Source organism: Heterodontus francisci, chromosome 9 (genome assembly GCF_036365525.1).
Source record: "Heterodontus francisci isolate sHetFra1 chromosome 9, sHetFra1.hap1, whole genome shotgun sequence".
NCBI lineage: Eukaryota > Metazoa > Chordata > Chondrichthyes > Heterodontiformes > Heterodontidae > Heterodontus > Heterodontus francisci.
In genome coordinates, this window is record NC_090379.1 from 110,369,738 (window position 1) to 110,391,298 (window position 21,561).

General features: G+C 45.9%; 1 protein-coding gene across 5 annotated transcripts in view; it reads right to left on the reverse strand.

Annotated features, from left to right (window-relative positions):
* Positions 1-1,448: 1,448 nt before the first annotated feature.
* Positions 1,449-21,561, reverse strand: part of LOC137373973 (probable G-protein coupled receptor 139) — a 58,731-nt gene continuing 38,618 nt past the window's right edge. For 4 of the 5 annotated variants that reach the window (XM_068039670.1, XM_068039671.1, XM_068039669.1 and 1 more), the window contains 2 exons: positions 4,305-4,422; positions 1,449-2,641 (listed from right to left, as the gene is read on the reverse strand). In XM_068039670.1, the coding sequence (XP_067895771.1) occupies positions 1,740-2,641; positions 4,305-4,353 (951 nt within the window). In that variant the 5' untranslated portion in view covers positions 4,354-4,422 and the 3' untranslated portion in view covers positions 1,449-1,739. Of the gene's footprint in view, positions 2,642-4,304; positions 4,435-21,561 lie in introns of those variants that run through there. The other variant, XM_068039673.1, reaches the window with a different exon arrangement.

Here is a 21,561-nt window from a genome sequence, read left to right on the forward strand (position 1 = left end):
GCACAGCTGCCTCTTGGCACTCCCTCCATCCGCCATAGGGATCCAAAGAAATAGGGAGCATGAGACCGATGCCAGGTGATTACTAGGCCTCCAGGACTCTGTCCTTGCAGAGACGAACCTGCCTTTGCAGCTTTCCTTTTGCTACTTCTCCCAGCAGACTCACTAATGGCCCTCACTGCCCACCCTTGCTGAAAGCTGACCCATTCATCCAGCAGTTTAGGTACCTGATACTGCCACCCAAAACCAAGCACCCCTTTGCACAATACCCAACACCCTGTTCACCCAGTACTGCCACCCAAGTCCAAGCCAATTCATGCAGAGTGTTCAGCACTGCAGTCTGACAAAGGTCTCCACTCCCCCCTCTTCCCCTACTCAGTGTTGGTCATGGCTGCCTATACATCGTGACACTGAAGCCTCGCACCGTGCCTCCAGCTTTCAATGGACAGGGATCTGAAAGCATATGCGGGCTGCTCGTCAGCAACTTAATTCCAAGCACCCCACCATTGAATCGCTTACAATTACATGCAAATGCATTAACACTAACTGTTCTAAATTACAGTCCCATCGCATCACTGCTTTTCTGCCACTGACTAAATCTGGAACGGATACCATGACATCGAATTTCCGGGCAGACTCGTCCGACGCTATTCTCTGGCCCTACAAGCCTCCATTTCTGCTCCAAATGGCCGCACTAAATTCAGCCCTATAGTCTGCAGGGCACCCGCCACAAGTGTAAATTGTTGCGCTCTTCATGAGAGCACATGCAAAGAAGAGGAAGAAACAGATTAATTGCAGCAATACTGCAGTATATCAGTTTTAGTGGAGCACATAAAGAGTTTATTTTGTGATGCATAAATGTTGAACACTACTCAATGACACACTGCAATGGAAATTATTCACACAGGACAAGATATATACTGAACACATGGGAGCCATCTACTGTGCCCTGTACTCCTAGGATTCCTGTCACCTAGTAAAGGCTAGATGGAGATATGAAGGAGGTATATGGAGAGAGGTCTCTGGGTAGGTGAGGTTGAGGATTTAAAATGAGATTGGATTCAAGGGTTTATTGACCTTCTCCTGTTGTGAGCAATTCATGTTCTTAGTTCCTGGGGAAAATGATGACTGGTATCGGAAACCATAGACCTGGAAATCCCCAGGGAGATTTTCCTGGTTTTATGCTGTAACCTCGGAGGGAGACCAGTGCAACCACCCAGGAAATGGTGTAAGTGGCCATGTTCCGCCATGTAGATTGTTTTTCGAGCTGTCTGGCATCCTCCCACCGACGATACAGCACTGCTGTGGAATTTCAGGGCTCACAATATTTTTCACCACTCGATCTTTCAAAGAAAACCCATGATCATGAACAATAATAGGATAATCATGTGACAGGGTTGTACAATTTTTATTATAATATGTAAACATAGGTAAAAATCATAACTGTAACAAAACGTTCATTGTACAAACTGTACTTGTGTCCATTTACGGAACAATATGGATGTACCTGACACAATAATTGTAATCAGATATTTTTCAATTCAATCTTCCAAACAACAGTTCAATAGAAATCAATGGTGATCTGCTGCAGAATGGTATTGAGTAAATTGGAAGGGGAAAAGTACTTTAAACTCAGTCGATAATTTGCTGTTGCAGATTCACATGGCGAGGGAGGGGGATGGTAAATAAGATGAGATGAGGTTGCAGTGTTAGAAATGCAGCTCTGGTTTAAAGTGCTTTAATCATTGAACTAATTTAACAATTGCAGTGAATGGATATTTGATTGCATTCTTCAGCTGCTCTCTGAATTTAGTCTGGGTCACTGCATAAATACAGGTGTTGGTGCAGGTGCTCAAAAGCTGCAGCATGTAACCAGATTGTTCAGTGATATATGCAGGATCATGGGGACCTGCATAATCATCAATGTTATTAATTCGCCAATAAAGGAAATACAGAACATTTGTCATCCATAACAGTATAAAACTGCCAGATATAGTGAAGAGTAAAATGATGGATTTCCTTCGGTTCTCCATCTCTGGGTCAGTGTGATTCTCACTCTTGCTGTGATCCAGTAGTTTCCTGCGGACTCTGCTGGCCACTAAAATGTGTCTGACAGTCAGAGCATTGAGCAGTAAAATCAGAACGAATGGAAGGAAGGGGGTTAAAATAATACTGAGGCTGTCAAAAGCTACCCATGCGGTTTCAGTGTAAAAGTTTGGTGATATTGTGTATCCCCAAGGTACATTGTCAATTACATATTCAGGTTCATATATAAAGTACCAAAGAATATTTTTCAAGCAGAACAACACACTCACTGTCGTTATAACCACAACCACAGTTTTCTCTGTGCAATATTTTGTTTTCAGTTTCTGGCAACAAATTGCAACAAAACGATCAAAGGTGAAAGTTACAGTGAACCAGACAGAAATGTCTGTGGCTGCAGAAAGTAGGACAAGTAAAAGAGAACATGCAGGAGTGGTGTTCAGGTAAGTACCTGGGAAATGAAAAGGAATAACTGTAAACAGTATCACATCAGTGAAAACGACCAGTAGATCTGCCACTGCCATGGCCACCAGGTAGTGGGTGATACATTTGGAGAGTCCGCACTTTCCTCGTGACAGGATCAGAATGGCCACTGAGTTAACTGGAATAAATAGAGAAAACAAGGAAATTATAGATAGACATTGCAGGATGCAAGGCAATTATAAATGGAAATCCCAGAGAGAAAGCTAATTTCGTAGGAATATTGGAACAGGAGCGTGCGATTCAGCCCATGACCTTGTTCTGCCATTCAGTTAGACCATTGGATGTTCCGTACCTGAATTTATTTAACCTGCCTTTGTTGCATAACCTTCACACCACTTGTTGAACAACAGTCTATCAATCTTAGGTTTGAAATTTTGAATAGAAATTCAAAGCCTTAAGAGTTTTTTTTGGGTGGGGGGATAGTTCCAGATTCCCAGTGCCTTTTATGTGAAAAAATGCTTCCTGACATCACTCCAAAATGGTCTAGCTGAAATTTTCAGGTTGTGTTCCCTTGATCTGGATTCCCTCAACAGAGGAAGTAGTTTCTCTCTATCAAATCCTCAGTGGCAGCCATGGCCCCGTTGGTAACACTCTCACCAGAATCAGAAGGTTGTCGATTCAAGTCCCAACCCAGGACTTGAGCACAAAAAACAAGGACGATATTCTAGTGCTGAGGGAGCGCAGCACTTTCTGATGTGCCGTCTTCTCGATGAGATGCTAAAATGAGGCCCTGTCTACTCTCTCAGGTAAACATAAAAGATCCTATGGCACTGTTTCGAAGAAGAGTGGTGGAGATTTCCCCAGTGCCCTGGCCAATATTTCTCCCTCAGTCAACACCACAAGAACAAATTATCCGATCATTATCACATTGCTGCTTCGCGGAGCTTGCTGTGCACAAATTGGTTGCGCCTTTCCCACATTACAATAATGACTACACTTCAAAAGTATTTCATTGGCTGTAAGGCATTTTGCAATGTCATGAGGTTCATCAGATCTGATGAAATGTCACAGACCTGAAACATTAACTTTGCTTCTATCTCCACAGATGCTGCCAGATCTTTTTCAGCACCTTTTGTTTTTATTTCAGATTTCCAGCATCAGCAGTATTTTGCTTTTATCACGGTATTTCAAATGGTATCTAAGTAGAACTCTCTGTGCAGCTGTAACATAACTTCCAAACCTTTGTATTCCAGCCAATATTGAGATAAAGGGCAACATTCCACTGACTTTTTGAATTATATATTTGTGCATCCACAATCTTTTAGTGATTTCTTTACTTGGGCCCCTAAATTTTCCTTCTCATCTACAGTTCTTAGCTTTTCACCATTTAAAAATGCTGTGATTTATTTTTCTTAGGTCACAAATCACAGAATTGTTACAGTGCAGAAGGAGGCCATTCGGCCCATCATGTCTGCACCAGCTCTCCGATTGAGAAATTTACGTAGAGCAATTTCCCTGACTTCTCCCCATAACCCTGTGCATTTTTATCTTCAGATAACTATTGAATTCCCTTCTATCTTACCCCATCAAATGGATGAACTCACTGCCACAGTTTGGCTTTCTCACTTAGTCAATTAATGTCTCTTTGAGACTTTTGGCTCCATGGAACACAAACCTGCTGTCCTCTCTCACAATGACATCTTCAGGGCCACATGCAGACTCTGTGGGTGGCTGCTGGGGGATAAGCGTTATCCCCAAATGAGATGGCTGCTCAAGCTCTTCTGCTATCCAGACACAGATGGAGAGAGGCACTACAGCCAGAGCTATCTGCTAGCACATACCTGCAATGAGCAGACCACTGGCATCTTGAATATGCACTTCAGTTGTCATGATCGTTTGAGCGGTGCCCTTCAGTACAAGTCAGCCAAAGTGTTTCACATTGTGGTCATCTGTGGCACCCTGCACAAATAAGACAATGCAAATTGTCTTAGCTGGGGGAAAGGAAATTATGATGCGATTAGGCAAGATTTAGGATGCGTAGGTTGGGGAAGGAAACTGCAGGGGATGGGAACAATCGAAATGTGGAGCTTATTCAAGGAGCAGCTACTGCGTGTCCTTGATAAGTATGTACCTGTCAGGCAGGGAGGAAGTTGTCGAGCGAGGGAGTCGTGGTTTACTAAAGAAGTTGAAGCGCTTGTCAAGAGGAAGAAGAAGGCTTATGTTAGGATGAGACGTGAAGGCTCAGTTAGGGCGCTTGAGAGTTACAAGCTAGCCAGGAAGGATCTAAAGGGAGAGCTAAGAAGAGCAAGGAGAGGACACGAGAAGTCATTGGCGGATAGGATCAGGGAAAACCCTAAGGCTTTCTATAGGTATATCAGGAATAAAAGAATGACTAGAGTTAGATTAGGGCCAATCAAGGATAGTAGTGGGAAGTTGTGTGTGGAATCAGAGGAGATAGGGGAAGCGTTAAATGAATATTTTTCGTCAGTATTTACAGTAGAGAAAGAAAATGTTGTCGAGGAGAATACTGAGATTCAGGCTACTAGGCTAGATGGGATTGAGGTTCACAAGGAGGAGGTGTTAGCAATTTTGGAAAGTGTGAAAATAGATAAGTCCCCTGGGCCAGATGGGATTTATCCTAGGATTCTCTGGGAAGCTAGGGAGGAGATTGCAGAGCCTTTGTCCTTGATCTTTATGTCGTCATTGTCGACAGGAATAGTGCCGGAAGACTGGAGGATAGCAAATGTTGTCCCCTTGTTCAAGAAGGGGAGTAGAGACAGCCCTGGTAATTATAGACTTGTGAGCCTTACTTCGGTTGTGGGTAAAATGTTGGAAAAGGTTATAAGAGACAGGATTTATAATCATCTAGAAAAGAATAAGTTCATTAGCGATAGTCAGCACGGTTTTGTGAAGGGTAGGTCGTGCCTCACAAACCTTATTGAGTTTTTCGAGAAGGTGACTAAACAGGTGGATGAGGGTAAAGCAGTGGATGTGGTGTATATGGATTTCAGTAAGGCGTTTGATAAGGTTCCCCACGGTAGGCTATTGCAGAAAATACGGAAGTATGGGGTTGAAGGTGATTTAGAGCTTTGGATCAGAAATTGGCTAGCTGAAAGAAGACAGAGGGTGGTGATTGATGGCAAATGTTCATCCTGGAGTTTAGTTACTAGTGGTGTACCGCAAGGATCTGTTTTGGGGCCACTGCTGTTTGTCATTTTTATAAATGACCTGGAAGAGGGTGTAGAAGGGTGGGTTAGTAAATTTGCGGATGACACTAAGGTCGGTGGAGTTGTGGATAGTGCCGAAGGATGTTGTAGGGTACAGAGGGACATAGATAGGCTGCAGAGCTGGGCTGAGAGATGGCAAATGGAGTTTAATGCGGAAAAGTGTGAGGTGATTCACTTTGGAAGGAGTAACAGGAATGCAGAGTACTGGGCTAATGGGAAGATTCTTGGTAGTGTAGATGAACAGAGAGATCTTGGTGTCCAGGTACATAAATCCCTGAAGGTTGCTACCCAGGTTAATAGGGCTGTTAAGAAGGCATATGGTGTGTTAGCTTTTATTAGTAGGGGGATCGAGTTTCGGAGCCACGAGGTCATGCTGCAGCTGTACAAAACTCTGGTGAGACCGCACCTGGAGTATTGCGTGCATGTTCTGGTCACCACATTATAGGAAGGATGTGGAAGCTTTGGAAAGGGTGCAGAGGAGATTTACTAGGATGTTGCCTGGTATGGAGGGAAGGTCTTACGAGGAAAGGCTGAGGGACTTGAGGTTGTTTTCGTTAGAGAGAAGGAGGAGGAGAGGTGACTTAATAGAGACATATAAGATAATCAGAGGGTTAGATAGGGTGGATAGTGAGCGTCTTTTTCCTCGGATGGTGATGACAAACACGAGGGGACATAGCTTCAAGTTGAGGGGTGATAGACATAGGACAGATGTGAGAGGTAGTTTCTTTACTCAGAGAGTAGTAAGGGCGTGGAACGCCCTGCCTGCAGCAGTAGTAGATTCGTCAACTTTAAGGGCATTTAAGTGGTCATTGGATAGACATATGGATGAAAATGGAATAGTGTAGGTCAGATGGTTTCACAGGTCGGTGCAACATCGAGGGCCGAAGGGCCTGTACTGCGCTGTAATGTTCTAAAAAAAAAATGAGCCTGAAGCTGGATGAACCGGAGAACCTGGAATGCCACTCTTCCTCAGAGGAGGAAGAAGAGGAGGAACACGAGGACAAAGGGCAGTTGCAAAAGTGCCCACTGAACTGACATTGCAGGAAAACTGCCAAAGCCGTCCCTGGGTTCACGGCGATCGATAAACAGGCATGGACACAATGGCCACACTGATTCAGCAACATTTTACCGGAGCACCTCTGAACTTTTATGAAAAATACCCACAACTCACCTTCCAGCATGGAGAGCAATCCTCCTGCAATCAGCCATATCTGAGGAGTCCCATTGCCACCTATGACCATAGAGGATGGGGCCTCCACCGCCAACATTCTCCAACATCACAATGCATTTTTTTTTAATATGTTCATGGGATTTAGCCATTGCTGGCTAGGCCAGTGTTTATTGCCCATCCCTAATTGTCCTTCAGAAGGTGGTGGTGAGCTGCCTTCTTGGACCGCTGCAGTCCATGTAGGGTAGATACACCCACAGTGCTGTTAGGGTGGGAGTTCCAGGATTTTTACCCAGCGACACAGCAAATGCAGCAAAGTCAGGTTCCCCCGGCCCCCTCAGATCTCCACCCCCCCCCCCCCTTTGTTATAACACACAAATCTGATTGCGAACATAAGTAAATATTAGAAGGAATGCAAAGCAGCACATAAATTGAGAATACAAAACACAAGTGAACCATAAAGTGAAATCAATGATGTGTCGCCTTTCTTTCATTAACACTCCTACGGGGTGCTCCCCCTATGCCAGAGGATGAGGTAGAGGCAGTCTGCTGACTAGTCTCTGCCTTCAGCTGAGATTCCCCATCCAGAGGTACCTGTGGGGGAATCCTCCACAGGCTGCCACACCTGCATCATTGCAGGGACTGCTTCTGTCACAGGGTCTTGCGGATAAAATGGTTCCTGTCTGAGCGGATGAGGGGCTGAAGGATGACGCTGGTGCCCACTGAGGGGTGCCCCCCCTCCTCAGATATGTCATGCCCATTAATGACATATATTCCTACTTTTAAGATATGACACTTTGAAATGGACATTTCCTTTAAAAACGTCGACAACATGCTGCAAAATGGCTGCTGAAGGCCAGATGTCCTGGTCTGTGTATTCAAATACTCTCTTAGTATCTCAAAAAGACAAAAAGATACATTCCAGAGTAGGAAGTGTTGACTACACCCATCCTGAAACCATCAGGAGACATTCCTGAATTGAATAGATTTCTTCTGAGACAAAGAAGGCATGAAGTTGATACATCTTAACAAAATGATACTCATACAGACAGTAATTTGCTGGTCCATTGTGTAGTCACTACAGAGGAGAAGTCCATGTGTCAAATAACAAAACTGCTAAATTGGTGAACTCTGAACCTAACAGGTAACCCTCTGGAGAAAGAGGGGAGATCACAGACACATCACAGAAGGCAGTCAAACCGGAGCTGTGGAAAGATCCAGCCGAAACAAGAAGAAGCCCTGCTGCTAATTCTACACTTCAACTCAGTGCAACAGAGAACTGAAAGTGACTGATACATCCAGTCTGAAATCTTAACTACCAGCAATCTACCACACCCCAACAAGTTCAGGACTTCAAACACCCAAGTCCTGCACCTTTAAAGGAGACTGTCCGACTTCGAAGATGCAACAGGTTTACTGTAAACCTACCAGGAAAACCTACGACACCTTGAACTCTTACCCTTTACTTTCTATCTACCTTCTCTTGAGAGTACATGTGAAAGTGAATGCGTGTGTGTGTAGTGTCGTGAACATATCGGGGAATGAATATTGATGAATACATAGTTAACCTTCTGTTTTAAACCTACGAGAAAACCTGTCACTGTCTGTTTATTTGGTAAGTAGAAGACTCAGGGGATAACTCATCATTTCAAACAAAACACGATTGTGGTCAGTTGGAAGGTAAAGAGTGGGAACCACCCACACCCCTTACCAGCTGTCTGGAACAGATATTTCACCTGACTCAGTTCTTTCCTGGAGTCCTTGGATGCTGGATAAGGCCACCGACTGGGACGGGGTTAGTATTCACTCTGAGCATCTCCGCGCTATCAATGCCACTGAGCGGTCTATGCTACAGAGTCTCAGTCTATCTGTGGATATCAGCACGCTGATCTTGCACCCTCTAAGCATGCTGCACAGGGCATTCCAAGAGGTTGCTCAACCTCTCAACGGAGGAGCTCATGTGCTCAAAACCCTGAGTTATAACTGAGCACATACTGTACATGGACTCCTTCATTGCCTGCCCATGGCTCTGCAATGACTCAGGAATCTCCGACAATTGGGAACTCATCTGCTTCTGATGCTCCAAGAAGATCCTTCTTGTATGTAACACTTGAGGACCAGCATCTTCAACCTGCGGGGCATCACCATGTCTGTCCTCCATCCTCCAAAGGAGATTGCCCACAGGTGGCTCTGCCTCACCCTTCTCCTCCTGCTCATGCATGATTTGAGGTTCACCCAGTGCTTCCCTTTCTATGCTACTCTGGGGCCCAACTGAGGTGAATGTCTTTGCCCTAGTGAAAGGTGTGGAGGAATGATGTGACGGTGCTGGCTTCGTTCAACCTACGCCACTGGGCTAGAAATGATGATTGTGCTTGGGCACTCTGTTGCCCCTTTGGAACTTGCCCTGTGGCAAACACAAGAAGATGGCTGTGAGAACTCAGCCCACTCAACAGGTGCCCAGCACAACCAACCCCAAAGCTGACTATGGTCAAAGAACCACAAAACGCATTGGGCAAAAGTCTCCTCCATGCCCTTCACCCCAGGGTAGAGCTTTCAAATGAGCCTGCTATTCACGGCCTCCCATCTCGCCATCACGCACAGACTGAAACCCATGGCGATCTCCAGCGTCGCCTCCTCCTTTGGGGTAATAGTGTGGGAGTCAGCCACACCACTACTCATTCGAGCCATTTCCAATGCGTCGTGTGTTTTCTTTTCCTGCAGGTTGAGAAGAGAATTATTCATGAGGAGGGTGCTCTCCCTCACCTATTCCAGCATGATAGTCACATGAACTACTGCGCCCTCTGTGATGCCCCCTTCTGAATCATGTCCCATACGTGAAGGTGGCTGCCATCTCAGTGCTTCAACTGGACACTTGATCTGATAATGTTCGGAAGAACTATGGACATTCTATGATTTCAGCTCGTCTGCATGCTGCTGTATACAGAGTTAGTGATCTGTCACCCAGATGTCACTTGACACTCACCTTTCCAGATCTTATTACGTCATTGAATCTCTTCTGACACTGCACCCACATCCTGCAGGTCACTACCCTGCTGCCGACTTCCAGCCAGGCCCTCTTTGTGTTTCCAGGAGAGTTCCTTTTCCCAGATGTCGGTAATAATCTTGATCACCTGACCCAAACTGCCTTGGTTAATGCCTCAAAGGAGGTATCAGAGAAGCATGGGGTCCACCGTGACAGTGCTGACCCTTTCGGTCACCTGTGGATCCATCTCTTCATCGAACAGTAAGCTCACCTATGCTGCTCTTGGCACCATTAAGGGGGCCCCACACTTAATGCCTGGCAACGTGCCTTGCTTGGGGCAGAGTAGGGAACCAGAAAATATCCAGGTGTCGGGTTCCCGATCCTGGAATATAAATCCAGCCCATAGAGTCATTTATGGCACAAAAGAATACCATTCAGCCCATCAGCTCTATGCAAGCTCTCCATAGAGCAATCCAGTCATTCCCAATCCCCCATTTGATCGTCTCTGCCTCCACCACATAGGCAGTAAGATCCAGGTCATTACCACTCACTGTGTAAAAAAGTTCTTCCTCACATCTCCCCTGCATCTCTTGTCCAAAACCTTAAATCTGTGTCCCTTAGTCCTTGTACCATCTGCTAATGAGAACAGTTTTTCTTTGTGTACCTTAACTAAAACTGTCATAATCTTGTAAACCTCTATCAAATCTCCCCGAAATACCCTTTGCTCCAAGGAAAACAGCCCCAGCTTCTCCAACCTAACCTTGTAGCTAAAATCCCTCACCCTGGAACCATTCTGGCAAATCTTCCTCTGTACATTCTCAAAGTCCCTCACATCCTTCTGAAAGTGTGTTGACGAGAACTGGATGCAATACTCTAGTTGTGGCCTAAGCCGAGCTTTATAAAGGTTCAGCGTAACAAGATGACATTATCGAACATTGGAAGTTGCATTTGTGAGACATGTGTCAAAAGACATTTGCTTTTATTAAGTGATTAATTGGCTTGCCAGGAATTCCTACAACTGCAAGAATAGTATAGAAAATGTCTTCTATCTGATGAAGTATGGTTGGTTCACACATTTTCAGTGAGACGTAATGGTTTCAGCTCTGCCTGATTATATGATACATTCAGAGGAGTCCGGTATTTATACATGAGGGAAATCTCCAGTGAGATAATTCAGTTACATCAACATTAATATTCATTACAGTTCAATGAACAAACAAGTGGAGAGAAGCGTGTGGAAACTTATATGCTTATTGCCTACTCATATATTACTTTATGCTAAGTTATACATTTTTTTCTTACTTGTTCTGGCATCTAGGTTTTACATTTGGTGAGTGGTCTGTGATATTTTTCTGGTTCACCTGCCAGGATCTTTTTGGCTCTGGTTAATACCTGCACATACATAACTATTACAGTATATTTCTAATACATGCAGAAGTTATGCTTGCGAATAGCCTGCAAAATAATTGCGTGAATGTTCTCTTTAGAGAACTGAGTACATTTAAACCTCTGCCACTGGCTTTCAGATAGCCATTTCTTATTCCCAAGATAGATTCAAACTTCCCTCAAATTGCTTCACTTACTTGTCAGTCTTGGCTCAATGGCAGAACTCTTTCCTCTGAGTCAGAATGTTGGGAGTTTAAGTCCCAGTCCAGGATCAAGTACAAAATCCAAGCTAACACTACAAAATCCATAAACAAATGCAGTGCTAAGATAGTGTTGCTGTCATTCAGATGGGACAATAAATGTCTCAGGTGGACATAAAATATTCCGGCTTTAAGTAAAAAAATAGATGAGAAGGGATCCTGGCCAACATTTATTCTTCAACTAACACCATTACAACAGTTTAATTGGTCATTTATCTCATCACAGTTAGCGGGACTTGACTGTTCAAATGGCTCCCGCATTCCCAACATTGATTCCACTTCAAAAGCACTTCATTGGTGTAAAGCACTTTAGGATGTCCTGAGGTTATAAAGGGTAATCAATAAATGCACTACCTTTCTTTCTTCTTTGTATAATTGATGGCAAATCTCCAGACATTGGGAACATAGGATGTGCAACTTCGTGACCTGCACAAGCAGTACCAGAGAGGTGTATCTTGTTTGGCAAAGGAATAAACTTGGGGTCATCATCGGTAATAGTTCCAAGCAGGAGACAGGGCCTCCAGATATTTATTATATCATAATTAGTTGATAAACAGAAAGGAGCTATTTAGCAGGGTGTTGGTAGACTATGTAGGACCTTTACTGAAAACAAAAGTGGGACACCAGTATCTACTCACTATCACGGATATGGCTATTCAGTTTCCAGAGACCATTTCCTTGAGAAAAAATTCTGCTAAAGTAGTGGTAGAGAACTTAACCTAGTTCTTCACTAGATATGGATTACTGACTGAGATTAATTCGGATCAAGGTTCCAATTTTAAGTCCAAAATTTTCCAGATAGCAAGTTATGAATAATTTGGGTATAATACAGTTAAAGTCTTCAGCATACCACCCACTGACACAAGGGACTTTAGAAGGGTACCACTAGACCCTCAAAACAATGATCATACTGTCATGAATATCCCCATGATTGGGATAAAGTGATGGAATTTCTTTTGTTTACCACTAGGGAGTCTCCTAATGGGCTGGATTTTACAAGCTCGCCACCGATCTCAGCGGCAAGCATCAAAAATGGCGGTCAGCCTGCAGGGACTGTTTTTTGCAGGGCTGTCACAATATTTAGCGCAGCAGATCATTAAGATGCCCCGGTCGCGCCACCCTCCTGCCCCCCCCCACCCCCACCCACCGAATGACTTGGAGGGTGCGGGTTTGCTGATGCATAATCGGCATCAGCTGACTGAAAGGCAGGTTTTGGCGCCGTATTTAAATAGCAGCCAGCCCTGCATTACTTATAATTGAAAAATAGATCTTTGCTGCTGCAGCTGTGAACGGAAGACTGTTGATTTACCTGTTGAGATCAAGGTGTGTGAAACATCCCAAAGATGGCAGAGGGGCGCTTCAGGGCGGCCCCACAGTTCAGCAATGCCTCCCTGCTCAGTCTCCTCCAGGCTGTGCTGGCAAGGCAGGAAGTCCTTTTCCCCTGTGATGGTAAGAGGAGGTCTTCCCACCTGATCAAACAAGCCTGGGTGAAGGTGCCAGAGGAGGTCAGCTGCTGTGAGGCCATCCAGCATGATTGCGTGCAGTGCCGCAAGCGGATGAATGATCTCTTGCGCTCCGCAAAAGTAAGTGGTCCTTTCAGCATGGCTGCACTGAAGCTGGGTGTCCCCACACAGAGTGGCACATATGTGCCACTGCCATGCCAAAGACGGAGAGGTCAGGCCGGGAGGAATGATGTTACATGAATGGATGCATGTATGCAAGAACTCACCCTTGTCTGCTGTTCAGAGCATGGCACTTACATGACAGGATCACTCAGTGCTGCAGACCGAGCCTTCCCCACCTTTGAGCCCAGCACCCCTGTTGTGATATGCGTCGTGCTGTTGCTTTGTAATGCTTAATATCTGCCTCCTTGCTCCTCCAGGCAAAGAAGGCCCACAATGCGCGTGAGGCAATTATGATTGGTGGAGGTATGCCAGACGTCCGACCGCTGACACAGGCTGAGGACGATGCCCTGGAACCCGCCCAAATCCATGTGGACCATTCCGTCGGTGATGGCGAGCTCAGGTTCTTGGATGAACAGACAAGTGGATCAATGAATACAGGGTGCACCACCCCCATTTCCAAGTTGCAATTAAACTCGGTTCCTTCACTGTTTGAAAGGCACCTAACAGGGCAAAGAATAATGTTGATTGTTACATCAGGTGCTTTCATGCATCAACTATATGGCATGGCATGGCATTGCCCGTCTTAGCTTCTACTAAGAGTGGTGCAGCCTGACCACATTCAGATCATTGAGTTGCGTGGATTGGCTCACCAGTGACATTACCTTTAACTGCCTACCATTTGTGGTCCCCACCCCACACAAAGGATTCCTGGAGTGCCATTGTTCCTTCACTCCCACAAACATTCAAGGGGGCAGAGTGCCCCCCCCCCCCTTAATGCAGGGAGGGTACGTGGTGCCTCCACACATGAATGCAGTGTTGTGCCCCATTCAATACCATCCCCCTACCACCCCCCTTCATACCTACAGAGTTGTGCGCCCGTAATGCCATCCCCCTCCCACCTCGGAAACATGCATGCAGAGTTGAAAACTGTCTGGAAGCAATAACCTTCATTGGCTCAGAGCACTGCAACTTCTGTCCCATCAGCTTTTATCAGTCAGGAACAGGAAGGAATGTGAGAGATGCCCGTTAACCTGAATATTCAAAAGTGTTTCTGAAGTGGCAGAGGGATACATAATGTGGCAAGGTAAGTAGCGCTCTGCATATTTAAATTTGGCGCTGTCGCTGAGCGGCGGAGGTGAGGGCGGGGGGTGGTATTCAAAGCATGGAGCAGCCTGGCGGGCCTCTCCCGGAAGCATTTTCTGGTCCTCCCCGTCATGAGCTCCAACATCGGTAGAGTCACTATAATTCAGTCCAATGAGTCTAAAGGTTTTAGTCCTTTTGAATTAGCTTATCGAAATGGATGAGGTCCTCTAAAACTAATGAAAGAAATTTTTTTAGAACAGAGGAACAAATCATCTGTGTTAGATTATGTAACTGTGTTCGGGAATGGCTTACAAGTCTGCTAAGTGGCTCAGGATACATTTAAGCTTCCCAAACAACCATGATGAAATGGACAGACAAGCATACCAAGAAGCGAACATTTCAACCAGGGGATGAGATGCTAGTATTACTGCCTTTACAGGGCAAACTACTGAAAGTGGTCCATATAAAAAGGTCAAAAGAATTGGTAAATTATTTGATTGACATCCCAGATCACTGCAAAACGAGTCGGCTGTGTCATATCAATATGTTGAAACAATATCGTATGTCAGATAGTAAGGACAGTGAAAGATGAAAAGAATAGGGAGCATGAGGCAGAAGGAGGGCAAATTGAACCTCCTACTATCCGGTTAGCTAATACTGAATTGTTAGGGAGATTGGACACTATGCTTTCATATTTAGATGCAGAATAACAAAAAGACCCAACAAGGTGTCTCACAGCATTTTAAAGAGTCTGTAGGGACAAACCAGGATATACAACGTTAGCCATATATAATATGTATACAGGGAAATCCTTTCCTATAAAACAGCATCCTTATCGCTTAAGTCCAGAGAATCAGGCCCAGGTAAAAGTAGAAAACCATCTAATTGAACTGAGTCAAAGCAGCTGGAGTTCCCCAGTGGTGTTATAGCCAAAACCTGAGGTTCAACTAGACTACAGAAAGGATAATGCGGTAACAAAGGCAGACTCCTACCCAATTCCTCGCTTGGAAGATTGTATTGACAGAATGGGCAGTACCACGTTTCTTACAGAAATAAACTTGTTAAAGGGGTACTGACAGGTTCCTTTAACACCCCGAGCTAAAGAAATGTCAGCCTTTGTCACACCAGACGGTCTTCTCCAATGCCGAGAGATGCCATTCCGGCTAAAACAAATGACCCAGCCACTTTTCAGAGACTAATGAACCAAGTGGTAGCCAGTGTTCCTAACTGTGTGCTTTACCTTGATGATGTGCTGGTATACAGTGACACTTGGAAGAACCACTTGGAACAACTAGAAGCTCTGTTTAGAAAATTACAATCAGCTAATTTAGTGATAAGCCTTGCCAAAAGTGAATTTGCAAAAGCCAGAGTAACCTACCTTAGGCATATAGTAGGGCAAGGACAAGTGCTGCCAAGAAGAGCAAAAGTACAAGCGTCAGTGGAGCTCCCCAGCCCAGAACTAAGCGAGAAATCATGAGTGTGTGGTTTCTACCAAAAGTCTGTATCAAATTTTAATACTTTAGCTGCTCCACTGACAAATTTGCTACAAAAAAAGACAACCAGAAGAAGGAGAGAATTCCAAGGAAGAAGAGAAGACCACAACCCAGCTTCATTTTCCAGAAAAACTCTAAAGACCCTGAGAAGTCCATGGTGTCAATTCATCTTGTTTCATGTATTTGAAGAAAGCCTGATAAAATATTTGCAACGCCACCTGTAAAGAACTGTTCTAAAGATCTCAGACTGTCTAAGTGTACTCAGAGGTTAGACTGTATGCCAGTTTTGGAACAACATATCTCATCTGCTGTTTTCCTCAAAAATGAGCAAGTAATCAACCCATGTGCTTTTTCTCAGTAACAGAGCTCTAACCCAAAAATCCCTTTTTAATTTTACTTTTGGTTAACCTATGTATATGCATGTGTGTGAGAGTGAAAGGTTTGAAGTAAATAAGGGAACTTTTAAAATGTAATATTTTCTTTCTTTGGCCTCCTTGTCTCGGGAGACAATGGGTAAGCGCCTGGAGGTGGTCAGTGGTTTGTGAAGCAGCGCCTGGAGTGGCTATAAAGGCCAATTCTAGAGTGACAGACTCTTCCACAGGTGCTACAGATAAAATTGGTTGTTGGGGCTGTTACACAGTTGGCTCTCCCCTTGCGCTTCTGTCTTTTTTCCTGCCAACTGCTAAGTCTCTTCGACTCGCCACACTTTAGCCCCGCCTTTATGGCTGCCCGCCAGCTCTGGCGATCGCTGGCAACTGACTCCCACGACTTGTCATCAATGTCACAGGACTTCATGTCGCGCTTGCAGACGTCTTTAAAGCAGAGACATGGACGGCTGGTGGGTCTGATACCAGTGACGAGCTTACTGTACAATGTGTCCTTGGAGATCCTGCCATCTTCCATGCGGCTCATATGGCCAAGCCATCTCAAGCGCCACTGGGTCAGTTGGGTCCATATGCTGGGGATGTTGGTCACCTCGAGGACTTCTGTGTTGGAGATACGGACCTGCCACCTGATGCCAAGGATTCTCCGGAGGCAGCGAAGATGGAATGAATTGAGACCTCACTCTTGGCTGACATACGTTGTCCAGGCCTCGCTGCTGTAGAGCAAGGTACTGAGGACACAGGCTTGATACACTCGGACTTTTGTGTTCAGTGTCAGTGCGCCATTTTTCCACACTCTCTTGGCCAGTCTGGACATAACAGCGGAAGCCTTTCCCATGCGCTTGATGAATTCTGCATCGAGAGACAGGTTACTGGTGATAGCTGAGCCTAGGTAGGTGAACTCTTGAACCACTTCCAGAGTGTGGCCGCCGATATTGATGGATGGAGCATTTCTGACGTCCTGTCCCATGATGTTCGTTTTCTTGAGGCTGATGGTTAGGCCAAATTTGTTGCAAGCAGCTGCAACCCTGTCGATGAGTCTCTGCAGACACTCTTCAATGTGAGATGTTAATGCAGCATCGTCAACAAAGAGGAGTTCCCTGATGAGGACTTTTCGTACTTTGGTCTTCGCTCTAAGACGGGCAAGGTTGATCAACCTGCCACCTGATCTTGTGTGGAGGAAAATACCTTCTTCTGAAGACTTGAACGCATGTGAAAGCAGCAGTGAGAAGAAGATCCCAAACAGTGTAGGTGTGAGAACACAGCGCTGTTTCACGCCACTCAGGAGAGGAAAGGGGTCTGATGAGGCGCCACTATGCTGAATTGTGCCTTTCATATTGTCATGGAATGAGGTAATGATACTTAATAGCTTTGGTGGACATCCAATCTTTTCTAGTAGTCTGACGAGACCATATCTGCTGACGAGGTCAAAGGCTTTGGTGAGATCAATGAAAGCAACGTAGAGGGGCATCTGTTGTACACAGTATTTCTCCTGTAGCTGGCGAACAGAGAATTGCATGTCAATGGTGGATCTCTCTGCTCGAAAGCCACACTGTGCCTCAGGGTATATGCGCTCAGCCAGCTTCTGGAGCCTGTTTAAAGCGACTCGAGCGAAGACTTTCCCCACTATGCTGAGCAGGGAGATTCCACGGTAGTTGTTGTAGTCACCGCGGTCACCCTTGTTCGTATAGAGGGTGATGATATCGGCATTGCGCATGTCCTGTGGTACTGTTCCCTCGTCCCAGCACAGGCTAAACAGTTCGTACAGTGCTGAAAGTATAGCAGGCTTGGCACTCTTGATTATTTCAGGGGTAATGCCATCCTTTCTAGGGGCTTTTCCGCTGGCTAGAGAATCAATGGCATCACTGAGTTCCGATTTTGTTGGCTGTACATCCAGCTCATCCAGGCAGATGACTAGGCTGCATTGAGGGCGGTCTCAGTGACAACATTTTCCCTGGAGTACAGTTCTAGGTTGTGCTCCACCCATTGGTCCACTTGCTTGTGTTGGTCAGTGATTGTGTCCTCTGATTTAGATTTGAGGGGGGGCGATCTTCTTGATGGTTGGCCCAAAAGCTCTCTTAATGCCATCATACATTCCTCTGATTTTTCCGGTGTCAGAGGCCAGATGAATATGACTGCATAGGTGTTGCCAGTAGTCTTTTGCACAGTGCCTGGTTGTTCTTTGTGCAGCGCCTCTGGCTGCTTTTGATGCTACGGATGTTAACTCGCTGGGGGCTTTCTTGTAGTTCAGCAGTGCAATGCGCTTAGTGGCTGTGACAGGTTCCAGCTCTTCAAAATGAGATTGAAACCAGCCTGCATTCCGCTTCACACGTTTGCCATAGGTGGTCATTGCTGAGTCATAGATGGCGTCTCTGATGTGGGCCCACTTGGTCTCTGCATCTCCTGTAGGAGTGTTTGGAAGGGCTTTTTCATCATGCCATTAGACAAGTCACAGATGCCCCATTCCGGAAGGCAGGGAGCTATATCTATTTTGACATAGCTGGGCCTGCGTAGGCACAGAGGACATCAGGCTTTGCCATCATCAATGGATTTCCTTACGTCCAGGGGGGCATCAAGGCAGCAACAGACCAGACAGTCAGATTCCTGAACAGAAAGGGACCACTCATTGAATGTCCAGCTGGTCTGTGACCACATGAAGCACATCTTGCTGGTCTGTGCCCATTGGCTGCGAAGCTGTCATGATTCCTTTATCCTTCAAGAGTCCCAATTGCTGCACATCTTCAGGCCCACATCCAGACTCCGTGGGTGGCTGCTGGGGATAAAGGGTTAATCCTTAAATTGATAGCTCCTGATGCCCGTCTGCTATCCTGACAGAGATGGAGTGAAACACCACAACCAGAGCTGTCTATTACAGAATCACAGAATTGATACAGTGCAGAAAGAGGGCATTTGCCCATCGTGTCCACGCCAGCTTTCCGAAAGAGCAACTCACTCAGTTCCATTTCCCTGCCTTTTCCCTGTAACCCTGCATATTCTTCCTTCTCACATAAAAGTCTAATTCCCTTTTGAATGCTTCAATTGAACCCACCTCCAACCACACACTCAGGCAATGCAGTCCAGACCTTAACCACTCGCTGTGTGAAAAAAGTCTTTCCTCATGTCACTTTTGCTTCTCTTACCAATTACTTTAATCTGTGCCCTCTCGTTCTCGATCCTTTCACGAGTGGGAACAGTTTCTCTCTATCTACTCTGTCCAGACCCCTCATGATTCTGAATACCTCTATCAGATCACCTCTCAGGCTTCTGTTCTCCAGGATAAACAGTCCTAACTTCTCCAATCTATCTTCAAAATGGAATTTCCTCTTTCCTGGAACCATTCCTGTGAATCTTTACTGTAGTCTCTCCAATGCCCTCATATCTTTCCTAAACTGGATGTAATACTCCAGCTGAGGCCGAACTAGTGTCTTATATAAGTTCAACATAACTTACTTGCTCTTGTACTCTATGCCCCTATTAATAAAGCCTAGGATACCGAATGCTTTATTAACAGCTCTCTCAACCTGTCCTACCACCTTCAATGACTTCTGCACATATACATTCAGGTCCCTCAGCTCCTGCGCCCCCTTTAGAATTGCCCCCTTTCTCTCCAACACTGCAATGCTCTCCTTAATCAATACCACCACCACCCCTCCCCCTTTTTTCCCTTTCCTATCATTCCTGAACACCTTGTATCTAAGAATATTTCACACCCAGTCCTGTCCACCTTTGAGCCTGGTCTCCGTTATAGCCACATCATCATATTTCAATAAGTCAATCTGCGCCTGTAACTCACCAATCTTCTGAACAACACTCCATGTATTCACAAATATACATTTTAACTCTGATTTAGACCCAAAAACCCACCTTGACCTGCAATCACTAATACCCTCCCCTCACACCCAATAACCCACCTTTACCTCCTCTTACTGATCCCTGCCACATTCAATGCTTCTGGAAATGGGAACCACCACCTGGCGATTCAAACTCTGACCCACCACTTACCAGCCATTGAACAGACCATTAACATCTTGAAGATGTACTTCTGTTGCCATGATCGGTTGGGTGGTGTCGTTTAGTATGAGCCAACCAGAGTGTCTTGCGTTGTCGTCACCTATTGCACCCTGCTAGAGCTAGATGAAGAGGAGGATCTGAAATGCCACTGTTCCTCAGAGGAGGACTAGAGGAGGAAGAGGAGGACGAAGGGGGCATTGCAGAGTTGCTCAGCGCACTGGCATTGCAGGAAAACTGCCAAGGCTGTCGTAAGGCTCACGGTAATCGGTAGACAGGCATGGCCACAAGGGCCACATTGATGCAGCAATATTTCACCAGAGCCCCTCTGAGCCCTTATGAAAAAATGCCCATTACTCAGCTTCCAGCATGGAGAGCAATCCTCCTGCAATCAGCCGTACCTGAGGAGTCCCATTGCCACCTACGACCATAGAGAATGGGCCCTCCACCGCCAACATTCTCCAACATCACACTGCGTGGAAACACAGCTAACCCAGGCTGCACCACCACCACCCACCCCCCCCACCTCCCCCGCACCACCCCTGAAACTCCAACGCCTTTTTGTTAGAAAGCATTAATAACACACACAAATCTGACCGAGAAACTAAGCAAGTATGATTACAAGAAAAGAAAATCAGCATACGAATTGCGAATACAGCACCCAGGTGACCCATAAAGTGAAATCAATGGCGTGTTGCCTTTCTTTCTCGAACACTTCTGTGGGATGCTCCCCCTGTGGCACAGGATGGGGTGGAGGCAGTGGAGATGCCCATGGCTGCTGTCCTCATCTCTGAGATGCCCATGGGGGCTCCTCCACAGACTGCCACGCCTGTGTCATTGCAACGGCTGCCTCTGTCACAGGGTCTTGCGGTATAGATGGTTCTTGAGTCGGAGAGGATGAGGGAATGAAGAATGATGCCATTGCCCGCTGAAGGGTGGCCCCCTTATCAGATACTTCACCTGCCTTTTCCTGCCATCCTTGGATGCTGGATGAGGCCACTGGCTGGGACACAGCTGGAAGCAACTCCAACTATCTCTGCACCATCTCTCTTTCTGTGCATATCAGCGTGCTGCTCCTGCACCCACTAAGCATGATACTGCATAAGGCTTTGTAAGAGGTTGTCCAATCTTTCAATGGAGGACCCCATGTGCTCAAAACCCAGAGTCATGACTGAGCACATGCTCTGCATGGACTCCTCCATTCACTGACCATGGCTCCAGAATGTCTCAGGAATCTCCAACAATCGGGAAGTTATCTGCTTCTGATTCTCCAGGAAGACCCTTCCTTTATGTGACACCCGAGGACCGGCATCTTCACCCCACGTAGCATCGCTGTGTCTGTCCAAGGGAGACTGCCCACAGCTGACTCTGCCTCACCCTACTCCTCTTGCTCAGGCGTGATGTGAGGTTCACCCAATGCCCCTCTTTCTATGCTACTCTGGGGCCCAACTGAGGTGGCCATGTCTGCCCTGCTGAATGGTG